Here is an 11368-nt window from a genome sequence, read left to right as displayed (position 1 = left end):
CTTTATAAGATTTTCAGTTGACATTTGAAAAGAACCCCCCAAAATAAAAAAGACTAAATATGTCCTTCCTCCAGCACTGCTCATTTGTTCCCAGTAGGTGGCAAAGCTGCTACACTGCTTTTATTTAGATTGTCACTTGGAGATTGTTGTTCATTACAGTTGTGCTTTTTTTCTGTTTTAACTGAACTTAATTGTTAACAACTTAATTAATGTGCATAAAGCTGATGTTAAGCATTACAAACTGCATTATGATTTCTAAGTATCTTCTCTATTTTTTGCCTTTACAATGTTTAAATCTGTTTTTAAGTATTGTATATATACAGTCAAACCAAAATGTATTTAGACACATTCAACATTTATCACAGTTTATTTGCTATAGTTTAGAAAATGGTAATAAAATATGACAAGAACTCCGAGTTAAACTGTGTCAGAACAAATTTATCTCGATTATGTCAGATAACTTTGATGGTCAGGACAAAGTGTCTGAATAATTTTTGGTCCCACAGTTTTACTGGTAGTCCACTGTATGAAAAATTCTGAGATATAATATGTCACAGTTTATTTTATTTTGCTATCCTCACTTACATAAATTAACTATAGTGTTTTGCTTCCACTTGTAAAAAAATATCAAATATTATATCTGGTGTCTGAATAATTTTTGGTTTGACAATATTTAGCAATATTTGAATTAGCTTCTATTTATATATTTATATAAGTAAAACAATATTTTTATTAGACTCTAATACAGTACATACCGAACACTGAATACATATAAATCATGACATACATTATACATTAATAATGCAATAATGTATATTTTTTTAATGTAAAATAAAAAAAATTTCAAGGTAAACTATATTTTTTACTAAACATTGATTATTAATTAATAAATAGCATTTAGTTATACCACATTTAACTTTGTCTTTACAGTTTACATCTGTTTTAGTATTATTTATATACTATTACAGTATTTTCCAATATTTTAGTTAGCTTCTGTTCATATATTTACAGCTTATTTTAGTTTTAGTTTAGTGTTGCGTGATTTTTATTAGTCTATTTAACTTTAATTTAGATTTATTTCAGTTTTTGTTTTATTACTTGTAGTACTTCAACTTCAACTTATTTTTTTTTCAGTTAGTTGCCAATCCAAGATTTGTCTTTTTCATTTAAGATTTTTGTCAAGTTTAGGTTTTCATGCAATATTTATATATTTTAGCTCCATTTTTAGTTAAAGGGAACCCAGGGTATTAAGACTCATGGCTTAATATAACGTAAAATATGTATGTAGCAGAAGACCCATACGAGGATTTTCGCTATTTAAAAAATCCACATTGTTTTATACATATTTTGGACTATAAGGCACGCCATTATTTTAATGAGGTAAAATGGTTGCACTCTGTGAGCTACTGGTGCTACCTGTTGCTATTTTTACCGCAACACAAGGAGTCTAAAGGCCCTGGATATCGATTGAAATCCATGCTGAGAAACTCCTTCAGTAGCTGCCATGCCTTGACAAGCATTGACATGCTTACATCCTGCCAGGATGGCATCTAGAGTTTCTTGTCTCTGCCATTTTTAAGCTTCTTTTAGTAGCTGTGGTCAACTAAAAGCCTCAAAGTGGAGAGAACAAAGATGCAGGTCTTTAGGAAGTTTTATTCGTCCACAGGCATCTTCCCACTCTTTTCTCCTATTCCTATTACTAGAAAATTACAACCAAAAGCCACACAATGCGGCATTGTATCAGTATTTTATTGACAGAGTTGTGTTGCTGTAAAAATAGTGTCAGTAGCTCACCAAGTGCAACTATTTGACTTCACCAAAAATAATGGCACCCCAAATAGTCCAAAATGTATATAATACGATGGGGATTTTTTAAATAATGTAAATCTTTCATGGGTTTTCTAACACATATTTTAGTAAGAGACATCATTTACATGACATTAAGCTATACAAGTCTTACTACCCAGGGTTTTCTTTAAAGAAAATGATTTTTAATAGTTATTTTTTAGATATACTCTCATAAAGAGACACCTGAGTTGTTGATTCATATCAACATCTCAAATCAAGTGGCAATGCTTTTCTCAGAAATTATTTCACCCTTCCAGTCCATTTTTGCAATTTGCATAATCAATTATTTTACCATTCAAAACCAAACAAACTTCTTCTCACGAAATGGCACCTGTGCTGTCTCTCTTTACTATAAACAACACTGGCTTTGAGATATTGTTACATGCTGCAATAAAATTCATAGGTTTTCAAGCACGGCTTGTTCAAATGGTTTTTGGAGCCACTGAAAGCAGCTGTTGAGGTCATTCTCTTTACTGGCATCATTGTTGATACTGAAGTTGGACACTATGCTAATGACAACACTCTGCTAAAAGGCAGATTCTTGGTTTGCTCTCTCTGACTGACTGACAGGCCACAGGATACTCCTTGCACAAGATAATTTGCGATTCTGAGATGGTGTTTCTCTCCCTTTATAGTCCCACCGAGTTTTGTTCACAGGCAGGAGTGGAATCTATTTCTGCAGTGAGTATTCATGCTCTCCATGCTAGACCACTACATCTAAAGCATTGCCTGGCCTGCTCCACGGGGAGAAGATCCATTCTACTGAACGCACTGAATCTTAATGAGATGTTGAAATTCTGAAGGGATATCTGTTCATCTTTGTTTAGGTTCCAGTGTGTGTGTGTGTGTGTGTGTGTGTGTGTGTGTGTGTGTGTGTGTGTGTGTGTGTCTGTGTGTGTGTGTGTCTGTGTGTGTGCATTAGTGCAGGCAGGTGCCACTCTGACTCTCTAGACTGAGCTTTTTATGGTGACTGTGAGAGCTAAATCCCCATGGGTGACATGAACCTTTAACCACCAGTCTGGTCCAAATGGTTTTGTGTTTACTTTGTGGCAGGACCACATGATAGCTCCCCAACACCCCGTCTTTAGAGCCATACACGCAAGACCCCCCTTAGAGGGTCCAATACCAATAAAGGCCACAAATCATGCTTGAAGAGATAGTTGAACCAAAAATAAAATTTTGTCACTCATGTTTAAGTTGTTCCAAACCTGTGTGAGTTTACGCCAAATGGTTAACGGTCGCCATTGACTTCCAAAGTACTTTTTTCTATACTATAGAAGTCAATGGCTACCGTAACCCATTTGGTTAGCAACATGTTTCAAAATACCTTTTTTTATGTTCAACAGAAGAAAGAAACGCATACAGGTTCGGAACAACTTGATAGTGAGTAAATAATGACACAATTTTCATTTACTGGTGAACTTGCTTTTAAAATCCACTCAGTCAAGATTTTTGTGTTATTCAAGAGTATAGCTCACCTTTTACAGTATAAAAGGGGCATTGTGTCAGTGTTTTATTTTCCGAGGTGTGCTAAAAATAGCAATATTTTTATAGTCTAGAATATTTATAAAACCATGTGAATTTTTTAAATAACGTTAATCTTTTTTGTTTTTACATAATTTACGTTACATTAGGCTGTAATACTTTAAAGAAACCATTCTTAACCAACATGCATCCCACACTGCCAACTAAATAAGCAATTTACAATTAATTTTGTTAACAGGGCATCGTATCAGTATTTTATTTTTCCAAAGTGGGGTAAAAATAGCAACAGGTAGCGCCAGTAGCTCACCGAATGCGACCATTTGGCGTCGTCACCGAAAGTAATGGCGCCCCCCCAGTCCAAAATGTGTATAAAATAAGGTGATTTTTTTTTAAATAACTTAAATCTTTCATGGGTTTTCTACTACATAGTTTAGTAAGAGACATAATTTACATTATATTATGCCATAATACCTGGGGTTCCCTTTAAGGTAACCAATTACAACCTACTTACATCACACACTGCCAACTAAATAAGCAATTTACAATTAATTTTGTTAACGGGGCATCGTATCAGTATTTTATTTTCCAAAGTGGGGTAAAAATAGCAACAGGAAGCGCCAGTAGCTCACCGAATGCGACCATTTGGCGTCGTCACCGAAAGTAATGGCGCCCCCCCAGTCCAAAATGTGTATAAAATAAGGTGATTTTTTTTAAATAACTTAAATCTTTCATGGGTTTTCTACTACATATTTTAGTAAGAGACATAATTTACATTATATTATGCCATAATACCTGGGGTTCCCTTTAAGGTAACCAATTACAACCTACTTACATCACACGCTGCCAACTAAATAAGCAATTTACAATTAATTTTGTTAACAGGGCATCGTATCAGTATTTTATTTTTCCAAAGTGGGGTAAAAATAGCAACAGGAAGCGCCAGTAGCTCACCGAAGGCGACCATTTGGCGTCGTCACCGAAAGTAATGGCGCCCCCCCCAGTCCAAAATGTGTATAAAATAAGGTGATTTTTTTTAAATAACTAAATAAGCAATTTCAAATTAATTTTGATAATGGGGCTTTGTGTCAGTGTTTTATTTTCCCAAGTGGGGTAAAAATAGCAACAGGTAGCAGCAGTTGCTCACCGAGTGCAATCATTTAACGTCACCGAAAGTAATGGTGCCCTCTATAGTCCAAAATATGTACAAAACCATGTGGATTTTTTAAATAACAATCTTTTTTGGTTTTTCCACTACATATTTCAGTAAGAGACATAATTTACGTTATATTAAGCTTTAACACCTGGGGTTCCCTTTAAAGAAACCATTCATAACCTACTAACTGTACATCGCACACTCCCAATTAAATTTCCCAATAAATTTTGCTAATGGGACCACATACTTATTGTGTGACAAGCTTTTGTGAAAAAATCCCATTCTAAACAAGGTAAGTGGTAAGTGCAGCACAGCTATGGATTGAATGACTGACTCTGACCTGTCAGAGTCTTTCAGAACATGAACAGCCTGAAATTACTAAAGAAGAGTCCTGGCGTAATACGTAATATGTTACAGGCTCAACTACAGGCTAATATTACTTATGATCATTCATGTGACCCTCGGAGAAGCTGACATTTTGTTTTTTCAGTCTTTGGCATAATCACATGTGCAGTTCAACTAGAAGTTCACAGCCAGTGGGTCAACTGTCATGTGTTGTAAGCATTAGGTAAAAAGGTATTTTTATTACACTTGAATACGTGCACATCCACTGAATATATTTGAAGCATGACTTATACATTAATACATGAATGTTTACTTTTTGATGTTAAATGTAAACATTTTTCAAGGTAAAATGTATTTTTAAGAAATATCATAGAGTATTAATAAATAAATAGCATTTAATTACACCACATCTTACAATTTACCACCTAAACTAACCTTGTCATGTCATAAAAAGGACTTATTTGTGACCCTGGACCACAAAACCAGTCATAAGTAGCATGGGTATATTTGTAGCAATAGCCAACAATACACTGTATGTGTCAAAATGATCGATTTTTCTTTAATGCCAAAAATCATTAGAATATTAAGTAAAGAAGATCTTCCATGAGGATATTTTATAAATTTCCTACCATAAATGCGTTTTTGATTAGTAATATGCACTGTTAAGAACTTCATTTGGACAACTTTAAAGGCGATTTTCTCAATATTTAGAATTTTTTGCACCCTCAGATTCCAGACATTCACATAATTGTATCTCAGCCAAATATTGTCCTATCCAAACAAAACATTATTTCTTCAGCTTTCAGATGTATAAATCTCAGTTTCAAAAGACTGACCCTTAGGACCTATTTTTTGTGAAAAAAAAATACGAATTTTTTTTTTTTTGTAATTAATTTATTTCTCTAAAATGTAATGTATTTTTATTAAATGGATAGCTCTGGATAAAAGATAAAATTTGCACCTCTATATTAGGTTAAAATGAATTAATTTAAAATCTTTCTTTCTTATTTGAAATATATGTTGCTTCCATAAATTACATGTAACTGCGTGCTAAAACTATTAAAGCTTTGGGGCCTCACTGTGTAAACTGCTGTTATGTGTCTGCAAGAAGCATGGTCCTGATTTATAATGAGAATTAAAGTGTTAACAGGATAATTAGAGTCTTGACAATGGCAACAATCCCACGGTTCCACCGTCTTTCCATGCTAGTTATGTCAAATGTCAGAGTTCAGGTTGGCATTCTAATTATAGAGTACAAAACCATTGCTCAGGCATCTTAACAGAATTTATAGTCCTGGTTGTTCAGATCACCGCTCCTGGCCGTCATCCACATTAGATCAAAATGATCTCTGGCACTTGGCGGAAAGGTGAAGTAAATGTTTCCTATTTTTCTCACTAAGTCTTAAATATCACCCAGAGGCCTTCTAGTGAAAGGGTGGAGCTTAGACACTGCATGGGAACCCCTGGATGACAACATCACCTACTAATATCTATTTCACTCAGCCTATAGTGAATGCCCTTGAGACGGGCCTTGCCAGAGTTCATAGTAAATCGGTTACAATGTCACATCACCCACTGGCAGGGTTGTATCTTCATTACAAACACCTCACTGGCAGGATTAAAGACCACGAAAGTGCAGTTTGCATATGTACATATATTTACACATATAGAACATTTAAAAAAGTATTACAAAAGTATTTAATTTTAAATATATTAAAATATATATACAGCTATTTGAAAATCTGGAATCTGAGGGTGCAAAAAAAATGAAATATTGAGAAAAAATTGTCCAAATGAAGTTCTTAGCAATGCATATTACTAATCAAAAATTAAGTTTTGATATATTTACGGTAATAAATTGACAAAATATCTTCATAGAACATGATCTGTACTTAATATCCTAATGATTTTGGCATTAAAAAAATTTATAATTTTGACCCATATTGTTGGCTATTGCTACAAATATACCCATGCTATTAAGACCAGGTCCAGGGTCACATATTATATATATTATATTATATACAAACTGTAAATTATACACATTTTTTATGCATTTGTTAATAAATTGTATTAATATTATTATATAATATTTATTATGTGTTATATTATTATATTTTTTATAAATCATAAAATATATAAATTGTAAATTTTACAGATCATTTATTTAAAATGTGTGTATATATACATTTTTATATTTTATTACATTGTATTATTATTTCTTATTATATTACATTAATATATAAATTGTAAATTATACACGTCTATGCATTTTTGTTAACAAATGGTATTATTATTATAGAAAATGTATTATTTGTTATATTATTATATTTTTATACATTATAAAATATATAAATTGTAAATTATACAGATTTTTTTACTTATAAATGTGTATATTTTATTACATTTTATTAATATTTTTATTATTATTATTATACTATATTTTTAAATTATGAAAGCACATTACCAATTATATACATATACATATATATATATATATATATATATATATATATATATATAAAAAGAGCAATTGTAAATTATACACATTTCTATGCATATTTTTGTTAATAAATTGTATTATTATTAAGTAATATTTATTTTGTTATTATTTTTTATAAATTATAATATATAAAATTTTTGCATTTTCCAGATTTTTTATTGACATTTTTGTATATTTTATTTATATTGTATTATATTTTAATATATTTTATTCATTTATTTTACTAGATTTTTATAAAATATGAAAGATAAGCATGTTACAAATTATATATATATATACAATATATATACAATATATACAATATATATATATATATGTGTGTGTGTGTGTGTGTGTGTGTGTGTGTGTGTGTGTGATATACACATATCATATATATCATATCATATATATAATATATCATACATACATATATATATATATATATATATATATATATATATATATATATATATATATATATGGTCAAGTATTCTGCATAAAAATAACTTGCAGAAGTCTTTGTGATATATTCAAAGCAATGCCACCTTGTCAACAGAAATACCTTCTCTCGTTTTTCTGCAATGCAACGTTATCCAAAGCCCCTCTCGCTGTCTGACTCCAGCTGGTGAGGAGACAGAGCACAGCGAGCCACATCTAATCCCCAGGACTTTAGGAGCGAAGGGGAGGGAGGTGTTAGGGATGTTTTTTGGGCTCTATTATCAAACATAGAGAGGAGTGGCCAGAATGACCGCTATATAAACCCCATTTGTTCATCACCCCCAGATCTGTTCCTTTCTCCTTCACGTTCCTGTGCTGCCCTCATCCTCACTGTCTTCCAAACTCTCTGGTGCAGCTTTCCTCCATCAAAACACCCCTTGGCTAAAGGACACCCCTTGCCACACAGACTGAGCAGCCCAGACTCACCTCTGAACCCCTTCGACTGGTACCCGGTCCAACGGAGAACGGCTCAACATGCCTGAGCCCACAAAGAAAGGTGAGAACGAATTCTGTCCATCGCTGTGCCACAGATTTATAGTCTGATGGGGGAAACTGTTGATCAAGAAGCGAAAGGTGGAGAAATGAACAAATTTATTAGTGATACCACCTCAGCATTACTAACAAACATAGTAACAAATTAGCAGTTCTGTGTTGTTGGTTTGCTTCACCTTTTTAATTCTAATCTCAGTTTTGAAACTGAATAGGCTTGAACTAACATCCACAAAACACCTAAAAACTTACATACTACAAAACATATGTTAATTGAAGGTGCTTGTTAGAAGCAGAAGCAAGTAAAGAACTCTGCATCATCCCTTTTGTCATGAGAATGACAAAATGACTCAAGCAGACATAAAAAGCTCAGGTGATCTTTGGAATTCACATTGTGCTCAATGATGAGGTGATCCAAGCAACTTTATAAAAAGCAACTATTGTTATGACCGTTGCTATGATGGATGGTGCATAGCCAAGGTGATTAGCAGTGCAGAGTCAGCTGAGCTATACAGGATTCTGGGTAAGGAATGGTGCTGACTTACCCGGCTCAGGGTTTCAAGTCGTAGAGCCCAGCTTTACTGTGGTGCCAGTGGCATTTCTGATGGATGATGCAATGCTGGTGGCCCGGTGGGGATGCTACGACTTCAAATGGACGAATATTTCAGGGGTGATGATATAGAGATCAGCTTCCACTGCCTAATGGATGGATGGGTGGAGAAGTATGAGGATGAGGCATTGTGTGTGCTCTTTGACTTACACTGAATGATTATTATTTTTATTACATGGAATATAAGAAAGCCGATCTCTCATATGCATGAGCACAACAGGTCTTATGAGATTTCATCATTCGTGACAAACGCCAGTGACATTTACATTTTATTTTTGGTCTGAGGATGACTCATAATTTAATATTGGCCTCTAAACTTATCCAGATGGATTGGATCCGTCCACCTTTGGACAATGGGGATTATGAAGCAGAATGTGGGGGATTTGGGAGATTGATGTTTGTGGAAGCTATTTTGATGATGCTCATAAACATGGTCATAAACAGGCAGGTGGTGCGATCCATTTTGGTATATGGTTTTGCAGATGCGTCCGTTTGCAAATGGCATTCGGTTGATCGTGGTGATTTTTGTGGGATTTAATGGATGAAATGATATGCTATGGTGACTGAAACCATCTGTCTATTAAGAAAATTTTCTTAATTAGTATTTTGTCATCCTTAAAGAGTTAGCTCACCTAAAAATAGTAATTCTGTCATCATTTAGTCACTTTAATGTTGTTGCAAACCCATATGACTTCTTTATTCTGTGGAACACAAGACCATTTTTTGAAGAAAACTGGTATCAAAACAGTTTTGGTGCTTATTGGTAAATAATAATTTTTTAAAAAATCCTCCAAATATCTTCTTTTATGTTACAGAATGTTCATTTCTGGGTGAAATACACTTTTTTAACAAAATAAATTTACCTAAGATTCGTTTTCAGACAATATATCTTTAATTTAATGTATTTTCCTTTTTATTTGACATGTTTTAAGCCTAAATATAATAAAACTCACCAAGGTTGATGTTTATGACAAGAAAATGATAACAATTTGCTAATGAGGTGAGAGAAAAATAATATATTAAAAATGTATTTTCTGAAAAAAAACTTACCTTATAATTTTATCAACTATATTTTTTACCATCAGACCATATATCTTTAATTTAATGTATTTTTCTGTTTTTATTTGACATGTTTTAAGCCTAAATCTAATAAAATTCACCAAGACTGATGTTTAAAACAAGAAAAATAATTTATTAAAAATGTATTCTCTGAAAACAACCTTAGCTTACTATTTTTTTTAAAACCATCAGACAATATATATTTTATTTAACGCATTTTCCTGTTTTTATTTGACATGTTTTAAGCCTAAATGTAATAAAATTCCCAAAGACTGATGTTTGAAACAAGAAAAAAATGTTTAAAACAAGAAAATAATAACAATTTGCAAATGGGGTGAGAGAAAAAATATTTATTAAAAATGTATTCCCTGAAAACAACTTTACCATTTTTACTATCAGACAATATTTTATTATAATTTAATGTATTTCCTTGTTTTATTTGACATGTTTTAAGCCTAAATGCAATACAATTCACCAAGATTAATATTTAAAGAAGAAAAATGAGGAAAAATGAGGAAAATAATTTATTAAAAATGTATTCTCTGAAATTTTTTTACCATCAGATAATATATTTATTATTTAATTTATTTTCCTCTTTTTATTTGACATGTTGTAAGTCTAAATCTAATCAAATTGACTTTAAGTTTAATAAAAAGAAAAATGTTTAAAAAAGGAAAATAATAACTATTTGCCAGTGAGATGTGAGAGACAAAAATAAAAAATGTATTCTGTAAAACCTTACCTTATTTTTTTTTACCATCAGATAATATATTTATAATTTAGTGTATTTTTCCACTTTTTATTTGACATGTTTTAAGCCTAAATCTAATAAAATTCAGCTAAATTGATGTTTAAAACAAGAAAATAATAACAATTTGCCAATGGGGTGAGAGAAAAACAAACTGTATCTTAGCATTTTGCTTCTCTAGTAAATGTAATTTTTTTTTATTATTTATTTATTTATTTTGTAACCCCTTAAAACTGTCACCGACCCACTAGAAGGACATCTTCAGCATATTACTATATATTGTAGGAAAGGTCTAAGACTCCTTAATAGATATTGTACCACTGTTTTCCACTGATTTCTTCAACTTTCACGTCTATGTTCAAAAATGGGGGTGAGAGTCAAGAAGTTAATATTTTTTCAATCAGAAAACAAGAGAAAAATTGCAATTAAGAAAATGATTTTGCAGTGCAACTGTCCTTTAAGTAACAAACAATGAAGCTTCTAATTGGTTTCTGTGAGGAAAGCATAGTTTGAGATGATATGCCAACTGTAATATTTAATTACAATGGATTCCATATACAGTAGATGCCTTCCATAAATAACCTTGAGAGAGCGAGAGAGAGAGTATTAGACATTGTGACCATGTCTGTTAGAAAAAAAAAAGATTGTTCTCAT

General features: G+C 32.1%; 1 protein-coding gene across 13 annotated transcripts in view; it reads left to right on the top strand.

The window, feature by feature from the left end:
• The first annotated feature begins 8119 nt into the window (after positions 1–8119).
• The window catches only part of mybpc1 (myosin binding protein C1), a 52920-nt gene continuing 49671 nt past the window's right edge, over positions 8120–11368 (top strand). For all 13 annotated transcript variants that reach the window (XM_073838809.1, XM_073838807.1, XM_073838808.1 and 10 more), the window contains exon 1: positions 8120–8304. In XM_073838809.1, coding sequence (XP_073694910.1) covers positions 8283–8304 — 22 coding nt within the window. In that variant the 5' untranslated portion in view covers positions 8120–8282. The remainder of the gene's footprint in view (positions 8305–11368) is intronic.

Source organism: Garra rufa, chromosome 4, assembly GCF_049309525.1.
Source record: "Garra rufa chromosome 4, GarRuf1.0, whole genome shotgun sequence".
NCBI classification, from domain to species: domain Eukaryota; kingdom Metazoa; phylum Chordata; class Actinopteri; order Cypriniformes; family Cyprinidae; genus Garra; species Garra rufa.
This window is presented reverse-complemented; position numbering and strand designations above follow the sequence as displayed.